This window comes from Lacerta agilis, chromosome 2 (assembly GCF_009819535.1).
Source record: "Lacerta agilis isolate rLacAgi1 chromosome 2, rLacAgi1.pri, whole genome shotgun sequence".
NCBI lineage: Eukaryota > Metazoa > Chordata > Lepidosauria > Squamata > Lacertidae > Lacerta > Lacerta agilis.
This window is the reverse complement of record NC_046313.1, coordinates 89,035,257-89,057,590: the sequence shown is the minus strand read 5'-3', so window position 1 is coordinate 89,057,590 and position 22,334 is coordinate 89,035,257. Positions and strand designations below refer to the sequence as shown.

The 22,334-nt window shown below is 45.7% G+C and overlaps 1 protein-coding gene across 6 annotated transcripts in view; it reads left to right on the top strand.

Moving 5' to 3' along the window:
• The window catches only part of CNTN4 (contactin 4), a 514,690-nt gene that overhangs the window by 246,066 nt on the left and 246,290 nt on the right, over positions 1-22,334 (top strand). For all 6 annotated transcript variants that reach the window (XM_033141190.1, XM_033141194.1, XM_033141189.1 and 3 more), the window contains one exon: positions 6,616-6,756. In XM_033141190.1, the coding sequence (XP_032997081.1) occupies positions 6,702-6,756 (55 nt within the window). In that variant the 5' untranslated portion in view covers positions 6,616-6,701. The remainder of the gene's footprint in view (positions 1-6,615; positions 6,757-22,334) is intronic.

Below are 22,334 nucleotides of genomic sequence, written 5' to 3'. Positions count from 1 at the left end.
AAGGGCTTGGTAGGGTGGGAAGGCAAACCTGGACACTAATTCTTAGTTACAAAGTTCTTGTAATGACCACCCCAAATAGATAAAATCCAATGAGAGGAGGATCCAAAAGTTGATGGTCTCTCTGAAGAGCTGGTGGAGGCTGCATACACAGTATACCTTTAAAGTACATTCCCACCTCCTAAAGTATTTGGGGTTGTAGTTTATCCCTTACAGAGCTACAATGACAGTAAGAGGGATGAGTCTGTTGGAGCTCAACTTTCAGTACAGTGGAAAACGGTACATTAGCATTTAGTACAGGTAACTCTGGAAACTGAATTGGCCATAGTGACATGAAACACTTTCAATGGGTGCTGCTGGTGTACCAGCTACAGACTTTCCTAGGGAGTGCTGGCCTGGGTGTCATGTCTGAATTTCTGCAATGCATTGTACATGGAACATCCTTGATAGTTCAAAGGCCTCTGTTATTACAAAATAACGCTGCTAGACTTAAAACAATTGCACTAGTAATTCATAAGCGTTGGTAGCCACCTTTCAGTGGGGTCAAGTACACTACAGTTTGCTTCTTCCGTTGTGCAATCTAGAGTGAAGCTTCAGGGGCATGTAGAGAGTGTTAGCTGAATTAAGCACGTCGCTACAAGAGGCTTCCGTATTATAACAACAGCAAAGTTGTTAAGGACGAGCACAACTAATTTTATTTTAGTGATCTCCTCTATGCACTCTTGTTATACTTTTATAGAATTAAACAGAATCAATCATTTTGAAGTTGAATCTGAATTCATTGTGCTGCAACAGTCTTTAATCACCCTAGGTTTACTTGGAAGTAAGTTATATTGTTGGGATTTAGTTCCATGTTGGCATGTTAATGATTGCAGACATGCCGCCTAATCCTGCACATAATTTCCACTGAGTTACTCTGAAGGAAGAGTGCAAAGCATTGCAACATTACTCTGACAAACAGTCACTACACTCAGTTTACAGTTGTTTTTTATGCTTATCTTTAGCTTGACTTTTATTTAGGTGATTAAAATGCCGGTCGTTGCCTGGCATGCACAACATACATCATTAATGGTGATTTATTTTGGCATTTAACAGAATTGGCACACAGTAGCACACCAGTGGGCAGAAGAAAAACAAACGTGAGGCAATTCCCAAAAAAGCCTATTCCTGTTTGCAGCTCTTTTGATATGACTCTGAGTTACTTTATAACACATACTTTTTATGGGATGCCAGGAGAAATTGACAGTACAAGCAATAGGACTTTATATGCAAACATCTTCATGGTGGACTGATTTGTTTTTCTTCTGAATGGGAAAAATGGAATTGCTTTTTAGTCATCAAAGCAACACATAGGTTCAACAATTTGTTTTCCAAAGGTTCTGAGTACCCATAACAGTGCATTTCATTTGCTGAGAGCCTCTGAAAAAGAGCCCCTAAACACTTTTTCAACAATGCCCATGTTGCTTCTTCCTTGCCTCATCATGCTCAAAGTTCTTACAGTCAACTTTTTCTATCAAAATCCAATTACGAACAAAGGTGCCTTTCAAAACAATTTGCCACAGCTGGATGGAATCGCCAAAAAGTAAAGTTAGAAAAGCATCAGCACAAATGTGAGAACAGCATTAGATTCAAATTGTATTTATATATCATTTCCCCCCCATCTCTTCAAGTCACTTGTAACTATGCAGATTTTATTTCTTCCTTTTTTTCCTTTTTAATAAGGTAAACATTTACTTTATATGTTTGGTGCCATTTAGAGTCTGCAATTTTTTATTTTATTTTTTTGCTTAATGGGATCATTTTTAGTATGGTCCTGGTTGCGGGCAGGACCCCAAACCTGTTCCATCCCCCACCCTGGCGTAGGAGGAGCAAAGCTTTCTGCCAGTGTGGCACCACAATCATCCCAGGTTTATTGGCCAATCATATTTGAGCGGGATGATTGTGTGGGATTTATAAGCAGCAGCTCAATGCGTGCTAAGCACCTGCTTCATGCTGCTGGACACCCACCCACCCTCCCTGTTTTATTGTGAGTTCTCTGGTCTTGCTTTGGACTTTGGTTGGTTGCCTGTCTTGGGTCAGGGGCCAGGTAGGAATTTTTCCATTTGGCAAATTGGCACTGGCCACTTGGTTTTCGCCTACCTCTTAGCAATCGTCACAACTTTGTAAGGTTTGGCGGTTAGGCATTCCCTCTTTGAGCTTTGGGGAAGGGGAGGTCAGCCATTGCCTGCCCCTCCATTGACCAAGGGTATTCCGTTAAAGGAATCCAGGGCCTGGATCTTGTCTGAAGTCCGCTTGAGGGGCTAGGGCCATGCCAGGCCTCTGGGAACACGGAGGTGAGCTGCAGGCAGAGACCCCCGATGTGGCTCCCTCTTTGGGTGGTTTACCCTTATTGACTTCCTGCAAAGGGGGCAGGAGTCGGATATAGTCTACGCCAATGCCTAAGCCAATACGCTCACTTTTCTGTAATTAAAATAAAGTTGTGGCCAAAATTTGCCCAATAACCTTAAACTTAAAATTCTGTTTCTGTGTGAATTTATTATAATAAGGGGCTGGTTTGGGACCTTGCCATGCAATACATTACAGAAATTAGAAGGGCAGAATGCATGTATTAAATTGGGGCTTTTTGGAAATTATTGAACGTCCAAAAAAATGTAGCTATGGGTTGTATACAACAAAACTGTCCCTGTTCACCTGCACAATGGTTTTTCCTTTCCATCTTCTCTATGCCCAATTACCCCAACTGTTTTGGGGGTTCATGTATATGAATTTTTGAAGTGGGGCACAAAGACTGGAGTAGAAAATGAAGTCCCATAGCTGAAACAGAAGTGCTAAGGGGACAACTTTTGGATAACCCTATAGTAAAGATTTTCCTTCCTGGCAGTTTTAAGGAGAGTCAGTATGTTTTAGGAGAAGCAGTACTTGAAATACAAAAAAATACAAAAAATAAAATAAAGTAAATGCACCGATTACAAGTTACATGAAATGCATAATTGCATTTTTTATGTCTGTTTTGGCTTTTAACTGAGAGCGGGGCAGATCAGGATTGGGGCTGCACATGGTACACAACCTGTTTTTCTGCACCACAGTCTCAATAATCCCTCTCCCTCACAAAACACTGTTTACCAAAGGAACGAGACTGTTCAAAAGAAACATACAGCTCTGAAGGTAAATTCGAAATCATTAAATACAATTTGTTTTTCACAAGAACAGCCATAAACATGTTAAAATTGATCATAGACTCATTGAGTCCATGAGGCCACAAATGCAATCTAGTGCAGCCCCTTGCAATGCAGGAACCTTTCCCCCAATATGGTGCTCAAACCCATGACCCTGAGATTAAGAGTCTCATGCTCTACCAACTGAGCTACCCCAGGATGAATTTAACATTACATGTAGTTTTAACTCTATGAAACTGTGATAACACCTTGGGAATGTCACTTCTCAAGATAATGATCTTGTGGTGACAAGTGTGAGCTTGTCCACTCTGGGCATTACTGTAAGCTTGAGGCTGTTTGAGTCCAATATTTCAGGACTGTCATATTGTTCAGATGACATTCATACCCGTCAACTGCCCCGGTAAAAACGGGTGGTTTCGGGCTGCACTTTTTTTCAGGCAGGGCACTCCAAATGTGTGTTTTTGAGTGCTGTGCCTGAAAAAGCACAGCTCGAAAAAGAGTGATCTCACATGGCAGTGCGGACCTGGAAGATGGGCCTCCTTTTTCCTCACTCCTAGCTCCTTCTCCCTTTGTTGTTGTTGTTCAGTCGTTCAGTCGTGTTCGACTCTTCGTGACCCCATGGACCAGAGCACGCCAGGCACCTTCTCCCTTTACACCTGACCAAAAAGCTCTTCATTTACACCTCACCTACCCCTTTGCCTATCCACTCACAGCTTTCCTAAAACCCCTCCGTCTTACCCCAAACCACCACCTTCCCTTACAGCTCACCCCAATCCCTTGTTAAAGCAGGCGGGAGAGGCTCCCATTACCCTTAAAACAGCTCACCCAGGCTACCTTCCACCTGTGCTACTGACTTGCCTGCTAGCCTTTTGTTCTGTTCTGATGCGAAAGCTGCCATGGTTGCTTATTGGCAGAGCCTTGAACAGCATAGGAACCACAAGGGACTGGGAGAGACAGTTTAGCCATTTCCCCACCACCACCCTAGTCCTGATGAAATTTCTACCCCAAGATTGGGCTATGATTGGCTTCCTTTCTGATAAACATAGATTGAAGGTAAAGGTAAAGGGACCCCTGACCATTAGGTCCAGTCGCGGACGACTCTGGAGTTGTGGTGCTCATCTCACTTTAGTGGCCGAGGGAGCCGGTGTACAGCTTCCAGATCATGTGGCCAGCAGGGGCGGAGAAAGCCTCTTGGCTGCCCAATGCCGCGCGGAGCTGCTGCTCCTGCAGTGACAGAGCTGTGCGGAGTTGCTGCTCCTGCAGTGACAGAGGGAGCCGCCGAGTGAGCAGTGGCTTGTGGGGCTGCCCCATCCGTCCGTAAAGCAGCATGGACGGGGTGCCAGGCAGTGGGGCTCGGCTTGGGGTGTGGTGGGAGGGGCCGCCAAGTGTCACCCCCCTGGAACGCGGGGCGCCCCGCCCCCATCGCCCCTCCCTTGCTATGCCACTCGTGGCCAGCATGACTAACCTGCTTCTGGCAAACCAGAGCAGCGCATAGAAATGCAATTTACCTTCCCACCGGAGTGGTATCTATTTTTCTACTTGTACTTTGATGTGCTTTCGAACTGCTAGGTTGGCAGGAGCTGAGACCGAGCAACAGGAGCTCACCCTGTTGCGGGGATTCAAACCGCCAACCTTCTGATCGGCAAGCCCTGGGCTCTGTGGTTTAGACCACAGCGCCACCCGTTAATTGGGACCATCCTAGATGGAAAGAGTTAAACTCCCCCTTGCCACCCACATGGTTCCTATGCTGCTCAATCCCCCATAAAGTTGTTATGTACCGTACATTTGCTTAAAAGGGGAGCTTTAATTTCATCGACACAATTAATGTATATGGCCCTAAAACCTGGTGCATCCTTGGGCTGTCCTTTAAAGATACAAGGCAGGAGCTGCTGAACATTGCATAGCAGAATCCGTGACATGCTCGTTGTCCAATTAATAATGTTTGGTGTAATCATTCGCATTAAAATGCTATTCAGTTCCATTGATCAACACTTTTCTGCTTATCTGCAGTCAGCTTAATCACCAAACGTGTCAGAATTGTGGAAGATATTCCAATTACTCCCTTCAAGTAACATCTGCAGATCAGATGATAGGGATTCCTAGTCTTCTCAGCACATTGAACCTGACTTTATTAGAAACTGAACAATTTTAACTTACAAAAGCAGGCAGGGACCTCTAATGATACCACTTCACTTTCTATTAGGCATGCCATTTGTCTTGTAAACTTGAAGGCTCCTTAACTTCCAGACATCAGAAAGATGAATAAATGATGAGAACATATGATTAGATGGCTTTATTTATTTTTAATCTAAAAATGCTTAGCATAGATACTTGAAGAGGGGTGTGTGTGTGTGTGTGTGTGTGCGTGCGTGCGTGCGTGCGTGCACACACACACACACACACACACACACACACACAAAACACACACACACAGCCACCCAAACACACAGGCAAAATATTGTGGAACTAGTTCTCTAAAACTACTTAAAGTACAAAGGTGAAGGGAGGCTGCTTGAATTTATATTAGATTGTGCGGAGCTTAGATTAAGAATACTGAAGCAAGTCTGATAGAACCTTTTTGTTGAAGCCCAAATAGCAGGGAAGTTGCTTTAGAAAGGGGAGGGGCGCAGAATGGAGTCGTGCTTTGCTGAAAATAAATTACCTCCAGTCAAATGGCTAAAAGAGTTTAAGTGGTTTGCCAACTTGCTGACCCCCCCTCCCCCAGCTGCTCCAGAGGTCTGCAAGGAAGACAACACACTGTCATGCGGGAGATTTGAGTTACAGTGCAGCAATTAATCTCGGGCTATCTGTGCTGCTGGATGGCCGTGAGCAATGGGGAGACACTGCCCTAGCTCCCTGGGCAAAAAGGGATGTCTTGCTCTCCTCTAATGGCTCACCCTGACTTTGTATACAGAAGGGCATTTATCATCTCCACAGGAACCCGTAGGTTGCCCTTATTACCATTTCACTTGCTGTGATGTGAGCAAGTTCAAAGTTGTCAAGGGATAAAGCAGAGGACTGCCATCTTCAAGGTGTTTTGTACAATTAACTAAATAATAATTACTAGATTAGTGAGCTGGCAGTGAGGTTAATACGGCTTGTGTAAGGCTGCGGAAAGAAGATGACAGAGTGGGAAGATCTAATATCTAACTCAGAAGAGCTTTTTCCTCATCACTTGTAGGCTTTCTTTTAACTTAAAGTCTTTCTGTCACAGCCTCTCTCTCTCTCATACACACACACATACACATTAAAATTTAGTATTATATCTAAAGGGTATGATTTATTTTTACCTGCCTCACTGACTTAAAAATAACAACTTCTCTGCATTCCTTCAGGTGCAAATTTATTTTAGATCATATGGAAAGGCAGAGGATCTCAAAGAACATACGGAGCTGTAATCCTGAATCTCATTGTAATGATATTTCTCTTTGTATCCCTACAGATTAAAGATTGTATAAAACTTAAACGAAGCAGCATTCTAATCATTACATATTGGAGTTGGGCCTCCTTTGACCTCAGAAACTGAAAATGAGGTTGCTATGGGAACTGCTCGTTCTGCAATCATTCATGTTGTGCCTTGCAGGTAAAGTGTCATTTTTAAAACTTTCCCCCCTCCTTTATTTCTTATTTTAAAATGCCACTGTAATATTATACATTAATTCAAAAGGGCATTGAATTTCATACGCCCATGATAAAGCAGTGAATAAAGCTGCCCTTCTTGGCTTGTATTTAACTAGACTATACGGATGTTCTTAACCTCCTCTTTTGATATTGGTAGTACCTTCCCTACCTGGGTTCAAGCTACTTCAACCTGTTCCATTTTGCAACATTTTTCATTCAGAGTGGTTAGTTGACAAGAAGCATTACTTTCCTCCTCTTTCATGTAAAGCATTTAATGTCCAATTGAGCCCTCTATTGAGGTGGCAGGTCCCCCACTCATGAGAAGTGGTACAGTTACAAACTGAATGCACTTAAGAAATGACTCAAATGTGTGTGAATGTAGAACTCCGGTACTTGTATCACTACATTTTGCTAACTATGGCTTTATTGTTGCCCTAGGCCAGGTATGGCCAAACTCGGCCCTCCAGCTGTTTTGGGACTACCAACTTCCATCATCCCTAGCTAACAGGACCAGTGGTCAGGGATGATGGGAATTATAGTCCCAAAACAGGTGGAGGGCCGAGTTTGGCCATGCCTGCCCTAGGCCTTCATTTCTCTCATTCCGCTTTCAATCTACTTTCTGAGGCAGATAAAAGTTTTGCTAAGGAGGATGTATTGTGGATGCTGTATGATTTTTAAAATGTGTGAGGGGCACCTTGTGATCTAGTCATTTAGATTCTGCAAGGCCTATCAAGATTTAAAAATCTGCTAAATCAAACCAGTGCTCTATGCATCGTAGTTCAGTTTCTTTCCCAACAACCTGAGCAGTTACATTGCAAACTCTTTTGTTCTAAAAGTAGTAAATTTGCAACAGCATAGGTCCTTTCCAGTGTAAAGTCTGTCCAAGTTCAGTTAGCACTTTGGGCACAGCTTTGGCATGTGGTGACCATTCAGAATCACTTCACTTCACTATGGACAAAGGTCTATGTGAAATCTACTTTCTACATGATCAGTTGGTTTTGCATAGCAAATCCTGACCTGACTTCTTTTTAAAAGAAGGTAGCATATTTGCAGTCACTGTGATAACGTCTCTCATTTTTTAGTTACGCTTTAACATAATAGATGTGTTGTTGTTTTTCTGAAAACTACTGTTTAATTTTTTAAAACCACATTATTTTATCTTCTATACTTGTGAATGTCAGTTGTGAAAGTGACGGGTTTGGCTCTCTTGATTATTATGATTTTGCGTGAATTGAGTGGGTGATCAGGAGTTTAACAAAATTTCTATAGGGTCCAAAATAGCAAAAAAGCTATTGGGAGTTTCATCTGGGATTTCAGGATAAAACCTCAAAGTGTTGCTCCTTTGAAATTTGATTCAGGGTGATGTGGTAAGAATTCACTTCTACACCATCTTATTCATTACCCAAGTGAGGAGCAACCACTTTTTGAATAAACCACAGAACCAAGGAAACTAATCTTCAAGTCCAGCATCTGGATTTAGGGACCCAGCATTTATTATAGCTATTGCAATGGGACAGAGCTCACTCAACTCAACATGCCAGTTGAGAAGGTCTGCCCCGAGGCATTTCAAAACAAAAGCTTATATAGTAGTTCAAACGCAGCAAACAAAGATTCATAAAACATCTTCACATACATCAGGAAAGGTAACAAGTCATGAGAAGTAAAACATGCATGACTCCATACTGGTATCTTCACCCCTGCAGTTACCTTGGAGTGGCCCCAATGTGCCCAGACCATTTGACCGTTTTAGGTTTCAGATGTCCGGCATTACCCTGGCAACTTAGCCTTCAGTGAGGGAAGAGCATCATAAAATCCTCTTCCTGGGTCTCAGATAGCTTCAAGGATAGCTGATTTACACTCTGGTGCTAAAACATCCTGCCATTTGTACCACTTTCAGGGGTAGATAAGGAGAGATGGAATGCAGCGTATAAGAGGGGGAGACTCACAAATGCAGAACACACAAAAATCAAGCTTAATACGTTCTAAAAGGTTAAATGCAATTAAAGCGAACCACTGAAACATTATTAAAATAATAAAAAAATATACCTGGGGTCTCTTAATTCCTATCTATATGAGTGAGCAGTTGAACTGTGTGCTCTGGGAGTTTGCTCGTTTCCGGTATTCTCTTCTTGTATTTTTTTTAACTATTGCCAATTTACACACACACACACACACACACACTTTTTGGGTAAACGTGGGTGACACTTTGCCTCAGAGGATAGGAAAGAGTGACCTGGCTGTGGCAAAACTGGCACACCAGGTGCAGAAATAGCAGAGTGGAGCCAGAGAAAGCCTGGCTCTTTCCTCGAAATACTCTCTTTTGCCCTTTGACTCAGAACCCACCCACCTGCCCACTATGTAATATAGGTTGAACAGGCTGCTGCTTAGCAGGGCTGTACCGGAATTTTTTAGCCTGTTGCCTCGGACTGGAAAAGTTGCTGGTGGCTATTGGTTTTGTGTGTGTGTGTGTGTGTGTGTGTGTGTGTGTGTGTTTTTTAACACGAGTGTGAAGCTGGCTACAGAGTGATTGCCAGCGTAGGATAGGTTAGCAGGTGCAATGTATATTTAAGAGAAGAAAAAAGAAAAACACATGTTGACAGACATCCTGAGCCATCTATTAGGTCAAGGGAGGCTTCCTTGAAGTTCCTTAAAAAGCTGCTAGGCTAGAAAGGACAGGACCTCCACTTGCTGCTTGCTCAACGCATTCATACAAAACTGTGAGGCCCAAGTGGTTGCAATTTGGCAGGACCTCATGGGCATGTTAATGTGAGGGTTGTGAGGAAGCTCCTCTACCTTGGTCTGATAGGGGAGCACATTGAAGGCAGGTAGTTAGTTATGTTGGGCTGCAACCCGTTGCAGATCCCTGAAAGTTCATTCGAGTATTCTTGCCCAGTGTGAGATTCAAGAGGTTCCAGACTCACTTACCTAGCCGCACACAGCCACCCTCCTCCTTTTGTTCCTTGGGCCTCCTCAGGTGTTGGGCGGGCAGGTGGTGGCATTTTTAGTTAATGCCATGGCAGCAAAATGCCCTGGACCAGCCCTGCCCACCAGGAACCGGAAGTGATATCGTGCAAGCATAGATTTTCTAAAGTGAAAATGAGTCCAAGCTATGAGACCTATCTGCTCTAAATATGCTGACGAGATGTTTTAGATAACGACAGTGGCTGTGTTAGCATCTATGATGTGCACAAGTAGGAACAAGGTGAAGCAAGCCTCAAGTTCACTTGCTTACCTCATCCCTTCTGTGTAACAAGGAGGAAGACTTTAGAAGGTTTCTGTCAAAGCAAAAGTGAGTCTTGTGGCATCTGAAAGACTAACAAATTTATTATGGTATAAGCACTTGTGGACCACAGAATGTTTCATCAGATGCTTGAAGTATTATCCTGAGTAGCAGCTGCACATATACTCAGGGTAACATTCCGTGCAGCTGATAAAGTGGACTGTAGTCCTTGAAGGCTTACGATATAATAAATTTGTTAGTCTTTAAAGTGCCACAAGACACTTCGTAGCTTTTGCTGCAACGGACTAAAACGGCTAGTGCTCTGGGGAAATATTTTTTTTATCAGTTTCTAGGTAGTTTATCACTGAATGTGGACAGTTTGAAAACAAGGCAACTTCAAAACAGGTTTAAACATAGTTAGACTAGACCACTGTCCCCAGCTGAAGGAATCAACAGGCTTCATTTAAAGGAAATGGAAAGTTAAAGCATCCCAAGTACGCCGTCTGGCTTATATGTGAAAGGTACACAAGCTTGTGCATGCTGCACTAAAAACACGGTTTAGTGTGACATGCAAACATAGTCTGTATGATTCTCAGGGAGAAAGGAGGAGGAGAAGAAAACCAATTACTTAAAAACATGTCTGTACTGTCATTTAGTCTACTGGAATCTAGGTTATTCATTTATTTTTTCCTAAGTCTTCTAGGATCTAACGTTTGCAGACTTTCAATATTGTTGGTTCACCAGGTTTTATTCAGAAAGAGCTATTTGCTAAACCTGTCAAGCAAAATTGAATGTCTGCTTTTCTTTCATAATGAAAGCGAATACACACACGTGACATTTCCGAGGAAATGGATCCCTGAGCTATAGCTTGTCATATAATTTTATGATAATGCTTTTGTTTTTAATAAGTTCATTTTCTTGAAAATGAAAAGGCTGTTAAGGACTTATCTGTATAGTCTTAAGTGATTTCTTACGAAATTGTAGAGGCCATACAGTGAAAAGCGTACAGGGTAGACGCAGTACATCTTTCCATTGAGCTGTATAATGTAGAGCTGATTTGAAATATATACAGTATAATTATCTAATGGCATAGCATGCATAAGAAACACAGGGACCTTGGAAATGATGAACTACAGCATTAGTGCTGAGTGGTTTTTGTTGCTTTGTTTGTTTTCCCCCCTGCCATAAGTTCTGATTCTGAAACTGCTAACCCATGCACCATAAATAATATTGGGAGGGGAGGGGAATGTGTTCCCTACTCTATTTTTAGGCTTCATTTAGAGAGAGAGAAAAGCTCAAGGATGTTTGAGTTTTGTAATCCAAAAACAGCTGGAGACCTAAGTTTGGGAAACACTGATCTAGACCCATTTCAGTCTGGCTTCAGGCCTGGTTTCGGCACTGGAACAGTCTTGGTTGCCCCGACTGGTGACCTTCATCAGGAGAAGGAGAGGGGAATGTGACTGTGTCAATTTTCCTGGATATCTGGACAATTTTTGATACCATCAGCCATGATGTACTCTTGGAATGGTTATGTGAATTGAAGACATGGTGGTATCGTGGATCCACTCCTACCTGCACGGCTGCTTTCAGAGAGTGAAAGAGGGGGACTGCTGTATGGTCCCATAGCAATAATGTTGTGAGGTCTTTTGGAGTTCCATCTTGTCCCCCAATCTTTTAAACATTTATTTGAAGCCGTTGGGGGAGTGGTTATTGGGCACTGTGTAGAATATGGTGTCACCAGCTTGTGGACAACATGCAGCTCTGTCATTTCAGCCAGGTGAGGCCATGCATTGTGCTGGATCGTTGCCTAGATGAAATAATAGGCTGGGTGGGGGCTGCTAAACTGAAGTCGAATCACAACTTCATTTACTTCATTTAGCAATAGCTTCCCATAAAGCAGCCCAAAGCAATTGACAATGAAAACACCACAAAAACATACATAAAAAAGAATTTCAAATCCAGTACTGATACAGACTGATGTAAAAATATCATTTTTAAAGGCTTATTATTATTAATAATAAATGTATTATTAACACCTCTCCCATCTAGCTGGGTTTCCCCAGCCACTCTGGGCAGCTTCCAGAAAAATATAAAAACATGATAAAACATCAAAAATTAGAAACTTCCCAATACAGGGCTGCTTTCAGGTGTCTTCTAAAAGTTGTGTAGTTCTTTATCTCCTTGACATCTGATGGGAGGGCGTTCCACAGGGAGGGCGCCGCTGCCGATAAGGCCCTCTGCCTGGTTCTCTGTAACTTCTTGCAGTGGGAGAACTGCAAGAACCTGAAAGATAACTTATTATGTTTGAAATTTCCTGCCGTTCAGGTTTGCACATACATACAGTTTCACAGTCTTCTTACTGTTTCAGGTGATACTGATTTTATGCAAATTCTGAGCCACCCACCCTGCTCTGAATAAGAACTATTTTTGTTGTCACACTGTTTGTTTCACAGCTGCCAACACACTACTGGTTATACAGAGTTTCTTTCTCCTCATGCCAGGGCTAGCGGCCTGGACATAAGTGGCAGGTACCACATGTAGATGGTCAGGTGGTGAGGCAACAGCTCAGCAGCATTTTTTCCCAAGCAAAGGATCCACAAAGAGATCACAGTTTACCTCTTCAGTTGGAAGGTTTTTATGGTTGAAGCTGGTAACTTCAGGTTGAAAGTGAGGAAGTGGTTGCCTTCAATAATCATTTTCTCCTCTGTTTCAGTTAGTTCAATTTTTCAGAACCAGGTGGGGGTTCTGATACCTTGTTGCTGTGCTCTTATGTACATTTGCCTGAAATTAATCATGTTGAACATAATGGGAGTTACTTCTGGGTAAGCATGCATATAATTTTTTCTGGTGTTCCCAAATGGAGCCCAAATTAATGGAACAAATATGCTAAAATGGCTCTGATAGTCCCTGCCCTTGTAAATGTATCAGAGCCAGAATTATTGATTTGGAATTTATCAGTGCCTGAAACAATCTTGGGGTATCTCATTATGCATTCAAGGAAGCAGTCTCCCCCCCCCCATCTCTCTCTCTCTCTCTCTCTCTCTCTCTCTCTCTCTCTCTCTCTCTCACACACACACAGAGAGAGAGAGAGAGAGAGAAATGTGGACATATGTCAATTAAATCTAGCATAATGTTTTGTTCTAGTCACAATGAGTGAAAAACAGACTGAGTGGAAAGTTCATGCTACACCGCAATGAATAAAGATGAGCAGAAAGTAATAGTAGTAATGTGGTAATGTAGCAATGTGGAAGTGAGAATTTGACTGTGTTACACCTTGCTTCCTTTTCGGCAGTTTGCAGCCAGTATAAAGTGTTGTTGTTGCTGCGCTGCTTTGAAGCACAGAGCATAAAGAAAGTGAAAGATACTCGGAGTCCAGTGTGATTTTCATGCTCTTTATTCAGCTCATAGTAGTGAGGAATGCAGTTCCCCCAAAACGTTTGCTTTATATACTCTATATACACAATGGGCCCCACGTGATTGGCTAATTCCGGGATACTCCTGTATGCCAATCAGAGTGTGGATTCACTTCCACCTGGAGCTGGATTGGGTGGCTCCTGCAGACCAATCAGACTGCTGCAATCTCAATCCTATTGTTCTGGGACCAGTCAGACTGCTGCAATCTCAATCCTATTGTTCTGGGACCAGTCAGACTGCTGCAATCTCAATCCTATTGTTCTAGGACCAATCAGACTGCTGCAGTTTGGATCCTATTCAGTTCAGTACATAACACCCCTCCCCTCTAAGTTCCAGTCCTGCCTGGGAGGTTGCATCCATAGTCCTCAAGGTACGCTGGCCGCCTACGTGTGCGTTGCGGCCTGGGCTGCTCCCTGGTCAGGGGTTCTGGTTCTGGCTCGTGTTCCGAGGCTGCTGGTTGTGATGGGGCTGTTTGGTCTGGCGCAACCAGCTCGCTCTGTCGTGGCTCTGGTTCCGGTGCCCTTTCGGCCTCACGGGTCCTCTCAGTATTTACTGATTCTGCCTCCCCTGCCGGCCCCTCCTGCTCTACAGGTCTCAATGCCTCACTGTTCCCTTGGGACTCCTCTGACCTGTCCTCCTCCTGGTTTTCTCCTGGGAATCGTCGCCGTAGCTGGTCGCAGTGGCGGCGCCAGCATTGTCCCCCCTCTGTTAGCACCTCGTATGACACGGGGCCCGTCACCCTGGTGACTGTAGCGGGTACCCATGCTGGGCCTGCCCCAAAATTCTTTGCGTACACTGGATCCTGGGCCACAAAGGTCCGGGGGTTCCTGCCTTCACCCACCACTACCTCATCCTGAGCTCTGTCGGGGTGGAGGCGGTCCAGTCTGATTGCGAGGCGCCGGCCCATTAGTAGTTCAGCGGGGCTCCGGCCAGTCGTTGAGCTGGGGGTGCTGTGCTGTGCTAGAAGGAATGTGGCAAGGCGGTACTCCCAGTCCCCTTGCGTCATGCGGCGTAGGGTGTCCTTGGTGGTCCGCACCATGCGCTCTGCTTGGCCATTGGTGGCAGGGTGGAATGGTGCTGAGCGGATGTGGCGGATGGCATTCTGCGCTGTGAAGGTCTGGAATTCTTCTGACGTAAATGCGGTTCCGTTGTCTGAGACGAGAGTGTCAGGGAGTCCATGGGTTGCAAACAGCCTGCGTAGTACCCGGATGGCTGCGGACGTAGAAGTGGATGGTACCAGTGCGACTTCCAGCCATTTGGTGTAGGAGTCCACCACTATGAAGAATGTTTTCCCCTGGAAGGGGCCAGCAAAGTCCATGTGCAGGCGTGACCATGGTGCTCGGGCGGACTCCCAGGACTGCACTGGGGACCTTGGGGGATCTGGGCGGGATTCTTGGCAGGCCTGGCAGTGTTTGACCCAGGTCTCTATCTCTCCGTCAATCCCTGGCCACCATACATAACTCCTGGCGAGGGCCTTCATTCTCACTACCCCTGGGTGTGTCTCGTGTAGGGCTGCAAGGACCCTTTTGCGAAGGGGCTCAGGAACAACGACCCTGCTTCCCCATAACAGGCACCCCTTGTGGGCCGACAGTTCATGTTTACGGGTTGTGTAGCCAGCGAATTCTGGCCCGGGGCTGCTGCTGGGCCATCCCCTCCACACCCAGTCCAGGACCCGGGAGATGACCCTATCTTTCTTGGAATGGTGTGCAACTTCTTGTGCCTGAATAGGGCGGTCGGGAAGCAGCTCCAGGCTCATAACCTCTTGTGCGGGTGCTGGGTCGGGGCCTGTTTCTGGTAGTGGTAGCCTGCTGAGGGCGTCTGCGTGGCCCATCGCTTTCCCCGGGCGATGAATCAGTGCATACTGGTAGCCGGCAAGGAAAATTGACCACCTGAGGACGCGAGGAGACAGCACTTGGGGGGTCTGCTTTTCGGGGGCAAACAAACCAAGCAATGGCTTGTGATCAGTCACCACGGTAAAGGGCCGCCCGTACAAGAAATCATGGAATTTTTTTACTCCCTTCACGATTGCCAGACCTTCCTTGTCGATTTGCGAGTAGTTCCGCTCGGCTGCGGTGAGTGTCTGGGAAAAGTATGCCACTGGCACCTCTCTTCCATCTGGGAGTTGGTGTCCAAGGACAGCGCCGATGCCGTAGGGTGAGGCGTCGCATGCTAGCACCACCGGCAGCCTCTCGTCGAAGTGTGCCAAGACCGAGTTTGAGACGAGCAAGTCCTTGACTGCCTGGAATGCGGCCTCCTGGCGCTGGGCCCACACCCAAGGGGCCCGCTTGTCCAGGAGTCTGTGTAGGGGCTCTGCTACTGCTGCCTTATGGGGAAGGAAGGCATGGTAAAAGTTCAATAGCCCCAAGAAGGCCTGAAGTTCAGTCTTGCCCTTGGGCGCTGGGGCATCACAAATGGCCCGTACCTTGTCCCAAGTCGGGTGGACCCCTTCTGCATCCACCATAAATCCCAGAAAGTCCACCTGAGGCACTCCTAGTAGACACTTTTCCCGCTTCACCTTGAGACCCGCCGTCTGGAAACGGTGCAGAACGGTGCGAAGGCGGTCCTCAAACTCCTCTGCCGTGGGCCCGGCAATCAACACATCATCGAAGAAGGGGGTGACGCCAGGAATCCCTTTAAGCAGCGAGTCCATTAGATTCTGGAATATGCCTGGTGCCACGCTGACACCGAATTGCAGCCGCTTTACCTTGAATGCTCCCCTGTGCGTCACAATCGTCTGTGCCTCTGCTGTGGCTTCATCTACTGGCAGCTGTTGATAGGCTTGGGCCAAGTCCAGCTTGCCAAAAATTTTTGACCCAGCCAGGGTGGCGAGGACATGGCTGACCACTGGCACTGGGTATGCGTGGGCCATGAGGGCCTTGTTTATGGTACATTTGTAGTCTGCGCAGATGCGGACCGAACCATTAGGCTTGACGGGTGTGACGATCAGGGTTTCCCAGGTGGCATTAGGCACAGGCTCCAGCACTCCTTGCTCCACAAGCCGGTCCAATTCCTCGTCTATACGGGGTTTCAGGGCGAACGGGACCCGGCGGGCCTTGAGCCTGACAGGTCGTACTGCGGGGTCCAGCTGTAGGGCAATGGGGGGGCCCGTATACTGTCCCAATTTCCCATCGAAAGCTGCCGGAAACTCCTTGCATATGGCGTCCACATCCACTTGTAAGCTAGTGCGGTTCACCCCGGTGACGGCTAGCCCCAGTGGTCCAAACCATGCCAATCCCAGTAAGCTAACGTAGGAGCCCTTGACCACGAGCAAGTCCAGTTGACGCGTCCGCCCTCGATATTGCACCCTGAAGGTCCCCACCCCCATTGTGGGGACCTTACGTTTCTGGAAGTCCCGGAGGGTGAATGGGGCCGGCCTGAGTTTGGGACCCCCACTAGGGCACAGTTTCCTTAAAGTCCGTGCCGAGATTATGGATAGGGTTGAACCTGTGTCCAGCTCCATGCGGCATGGGGCCCCCTCTATCTGTACCTCTACATAAATTTTCTCTATGTTGGGGTGGGGCAACTGGTATACCTGGTACTCCGTGGTCTCCGTCGAGTTGCCTTGGTGCGTTGGGCCCTGGGACCTGGGGCTCTTGAGGCGGTCATCTGATGCCTGCCGTCGGATGGGCCGAGCCCGACACACCCGGGCGATGTGGCCTGATTTTCTGCACTGCCTGCACTTAGCATTGCGGAAACGGCAGGTCCTCCTCTCGTGATTCTCCCCGCAGCTTGCGCAGTTCCCTCCTTCTGGTCGAGGCAGCTGTGGTGTGTGCACGGCTTGAGTGCGCTGCTGTACTCTGTGCACCTCCTCCCTGTCTGATCCTGAATCGTCGATGAGGTCCTCCTGGTGGACCCTTGGTTGGGACGGCACGCTCGGCCGTGCCTCTTGCATCGACCTCTCGGCGGCTTCTGTTGCCAGGGCCTCCTCCAGAGCGACCTGGAACGTTAGGTCCTTCTTGGCATAGAGGCGTCGTTGCAGCTTCTCGTCCCTCAGGCCACCGACGAGGCGGTCACGCAGCATGTTCTCCAACTCTGAGAAGTTGCAGAACCGAGCGGCTTGGCGGAGGGAGGTCACAAACCCCGTTATGGTTTCCCCCGGGGCTTGCCGCTTTGCATAGAAGGCATTTCGACGAGCCACCACCGAGGGCTGTGGCGAGAAGTGCCCCTTCAGCCGTTCCACTATTGTTTTGTAAGGAACGGTAGCGACATCATCAGGCGCAAGGAGAGCCCGGGCGATTTCGAATGTCTCCTCTCCGCAGACGCTGAAGAATATCGCCCTCTTCTTGGCATCGTTGGTGACCCCTTTAGCTTCTAGAAGAAAGGTGAAACGGGTGGCGTATCCTTCCCAGTCTCCTGATGCTGGGTTGAACGGCGAGAAGCTGCTGTCCGTTGCCATCTTGAGTTCCTTGGGACCCGGAGCTGAAGCCTGGATACACGGCGCGAGGCAGCTGTGCGGCAGGTGGCGTTGCTGCAGTGCTGTGTGTGGCAGTCAGCTCAGCGGGATCCCACCTTCGTCGCCAGTGAAAGATACTCGGAGTCCAGTGTGATTTTCATGCTCTTTATTCAGCTCATAGTAGTGAGGAATGCAGTTCCCCCAAAACGTTTGCTTTATATACTCTATATACACAATGGGCCCCACGTGATTGGCTAATTCCGGGATACTCCTGTATGCCAATCAGAGTGTGGATTCACTTCCACCTGGAGCTGGATTGGGTGGCTCCTGCAGACCAATCAGACTGCTGCAATCTCAATCCTATTGTTCTGGGACCAGTCAGACTGCTGCAATCTCAATCCTATTGTTCTGGGACCAGTCAGACTGCTGCAATCTCAATCCTATTGTTCTAGGACCAATCAGACTGCTGCAGTTTGGATCCTATTCAGTTCAGTACATAACAGAAAGCAATACATTATGTTTGTTTTGCTGCTTCCTTTAAGGCACATTACAGAATCTTTTCTTTTCCTTCACATGAACCTCTATAGCTGTCTGTGCATTATTCATTTATTCTTTACTTGTCATCCTGTGAATTCAAAGTGAGTTTTCCTTACCCACAAAGTCACTTTTGAGAACTGATTTGTTCACCTGGGGTTCATCAAGAATCAAATTTATTGAAACAAGGTTGGCAGAAGCTCCTTATTTTGGTGGAAGCCCCTTATTTTGGAGTTGTCAGGAACCCCCCCCCCCGAGGCCGGCGTCGCAGGAGCATTTAGAGTATAGGGATCCACGTCCGCTGTTTACGAGCTCCTCCTCCCCCTCCTCCAGGAGCTCGCATGCTTCACATTCCTCAGGCGGGGACGGAGAGGGGGAGATAGGAAGGCGATGCAGGGGCTCAGAAGGGGCCGGAGAGCCTCAACAACACAGGGAAAGCAGAGATAGAGGTCAGGTTCCCACGCTACGTGGTTGGTCACAGGAGGAAAGAAGGAGGGGTTTCAGGGTTCCGAAGCTTTTCTGTTGGAAGAGAAACCGAAAGAGTTCATTCCTGGACACTGCTGAGCATTGAGAGGACGCTTGAGACTTTGCTTTGCTGTACATAGCTTGCACAATAAAGAACTTAGTTTTTAGAAGTTCTTTGCCTTGGACTGTTACTCATGAGCAACCACTAAGCGTTCGTACAGGAGTGGTGTAGTATGTGACAGAATGATAGTAAGGGACATTTGCCCCACACTCAGAAGATTCAACAACAGGTATTGGTAGAAAGGTTATAGTTATTAAATACAGTGTGGGAAACCTGTGCCTATCTTAGGTAAAACCTAAACAGGCAGTTAGGAAATCTGCTGCCTGCAGTTAAGGGCCAAGCCATTCTAGATAAGCTTCATCACCCAAACAAATAAGTATAGTTCAATAAAGGGAACCCATAAGTGTGCAAGCTGGCAGGTGCCTATTAGGTTGCTTAGAAAGGAATGTGTTCCTCAGGCTGAAAAAAAAGTTCCCCATGCTGGATTTAAGTCATTCTTATTCTTTTATCTGGCTAGCACTCCACTATTTCATTGCCCTGTATTACCAGGTATAATAACTGGTGTTCCACTCTCCCGAGAACTATACAAATACTGTAACAAAGCCCTGTCACGAAGAGGTTACAGGACAGGACAGACACAGAGCAGAGGAAGAGAAGTCATCATGCAAGCAGTGAGAAATGTGACAGCTGCAAGCGTAATGTATGGTCCATGATTGGTTTCAGTTCAGGGAGGTGAGATGGGATATTGCTCAGGGTGAGTTGCTAAATGGATAGATTTAAGCTCAGGCACTGAAGGAAGAAGAGTTATGGTGGAGAACTCTGTCAGGTAGGTTGAAGATGAGGTGAAGCTACTGGCTTCAACTTCTTTCCAAACCAGCAAATGCCAGAGTAGATTTATCATGGAAACCAGTGAAGGGAGGTGTACTTCTGTAATAAGAGACTGCCAGTAGTGTGTTCTCATTTGAAGCTGATTCAGTACCCCTGCCCCCCAGCAAGGACTTTACAGCTTTATAATTTATTATGGATCAGGCAAGATAATGTCTTTGGTGGGAGGGGAGAGAATAAGTAACTATAGAAACTAGGGAGTCATAACACACAGCAGCTGCTGCTGCTGCTGCTTCCCAGACAATCCACCTCAGATCTTATTGACTCTACCATTTAGATACAGTGGGGAGAGGAACAGAGGAACAGTCCACCACCACAACCCAGTATCAATTTGCTTTGATAAAAATAATATGTAGTACAGTATGTTCTAGGTCCTTCATTTTATTAGTGAAGCTTCAGCCAAGGAAGTGTGAATGATAGACATTCATTGCTTCTCGGTTTCATGCAAAACCGAGGGATGTGTATAGCTCTCAACATGTGTATTCAGTCAACACTAAGGAAACAACAAATTTATCATGGTTCTAGCTTTTTAGTTGAGAAATTAATCATGGACTCTGGCCACAAAAGTCCGTTGCACACCAAATTTGTTATGTTTCAAGTGTCACAGGACTCGTTGTTCTTTGCTGTTACAGAATAAAACAGTTGTGTTTTGGAATTCATTCCTACATTACAAGACACATCAGGCAGGGGTTGGAGTCTGAGCTCTTATTTGCAGGCTTCCCATACACCTGATTTAAAAAAATGGTTTAAACTGATCTTCCCTCAGTAATTTAAATAATTTATTAACAAACTCAGTGGGACTTATTTTTTAAATAGACATATATAGGATCACAAAATTAGAAGACACCTGCTTCTTGGGAGAAAAGCAATGACAAACCTAGACAGCATCTTAAAAAGCAAAGACATCACCTTGCCGACAAAGGTCCGTATAGTTAAAGCTATGGTTTTCCCAGTAGTAATGTACGGAAGTGAGAGCTGGACCATCAAGAAGGCTGATCGCCGAAGAATTGATGCTTTTGAATTATGGTGCTGGAGGAGACTCTTGAGAGTCCCATGGACTGCAAGAAGATCAAACCTATCCATTCTCAAAGAAATCAGCCCTGAGTGCTCACTAGAAGGACAGATCCTGAAGTTGAGGCTCCAGTACTTTGGCCACCTCATGAGAAGAGAAGACTCCCTAGAAAAGACCCTGATGTTGGGAAAGATGGAGGGCACAAGGAGAAGGGGACGACAGAGGATGAGATGGTTGGACAGTGTTCTCGAAGCTACTTACATGAGTTTGACCAAACTGCAAGAGGCAGTGAAGGATAGGCGTGCCTGGCGTGCTCTGGTCCATGGGGTCACGAAGAGTCGGACACGACTGAACGACTGAACAACATATAGGATTACTCTGTAAGGCCTAGGTGTGCTCTGTTTATAATTGTAGCCATGCTAAGAAAATCCTTTCCAGTTCAAAGAATATGGCTTGCACTATGACTTGCGCTTCAGCAAATGTAAGCAACCCGTTCCATTCACACAATGTCCGTGAGTCCAGTACAGGATCCTGCTGGTGGAAGGTGAGAGGGGCACTGTTTGCTGTTTCATTCTTATCACTTGCAGCTCCCTGTGCCACCTTCCATGTTGTCCTGAAGGGTCCCCCAGCTCTTTGCAACAAATTTCTGGACGGTTGGAAGCTGAAGGCAGGGGGTGGAGGAATTGGTGTCCCCCCTGCCCCAGGCCTGTCCTGTGAGCAGTCTTTTAAATTTGCAAGGCTTTATAGATAGCAAGTAAGAGCTTGGCTATGATAAATAATCTCTTCTTTTAGAGCTTAGTTCAGTTTTAGTTCAATACTCAGTGACTGAGCTACATGCCCTTGTCTAGCTGCCACTGTGGTTAATGGGGAAGAAGTTCACATAATCTAATCCTACTTTATCAATCTGTTCATCTAATATTGTGACACCTCAATTCTGAAATGAAGCAATAGCTTTTCTACTGGCTCGCAGTTATACCAAGTTTTGAAAAGTTTTTCTATTTTATTTACAAATTATAATAAAAACAAAACACACAAATCTTGACTATGGTGCTTCAGTTAGATTTTTTTATTTTCATTGTGCACTATTCTTGCTGATTAGCAATAAAATATACAGATTTAGAACGATAAATTACTTGGAGGCACCAATTGTTAAACAGTCTATATCATATTAATTAGACTCTGAAACAAGGCAGGCATTACAGCCATTTATAACTGAGTGCTGCTTAAGTTGCTAATCAATAAAAGAGGGAACTAATTAACAAGCCAGCAGTCAGCATCTTGAGAAGAAGTTGGTGATTTCCAACTTAATTAAACATCTAAGTTGTCTAAGCTCAGAAATCTTCTGTGGCGAAGTACCATCATTTTTCTTTTATGTTTTAAAATTATGAAAGGCTTTGTTTCTTAAAAGAAACATTATGTGCTTTCCATTCCTGTATCGTGTTGTTTTGAAAATAACAACCACTAAATCATATTTGAATTGTGCATAAGGACTGCTACATTAAAACGTTCTCATTGCAGTGTCTTGGAAATTATGTGTATTGATTTTAACTAGCGTT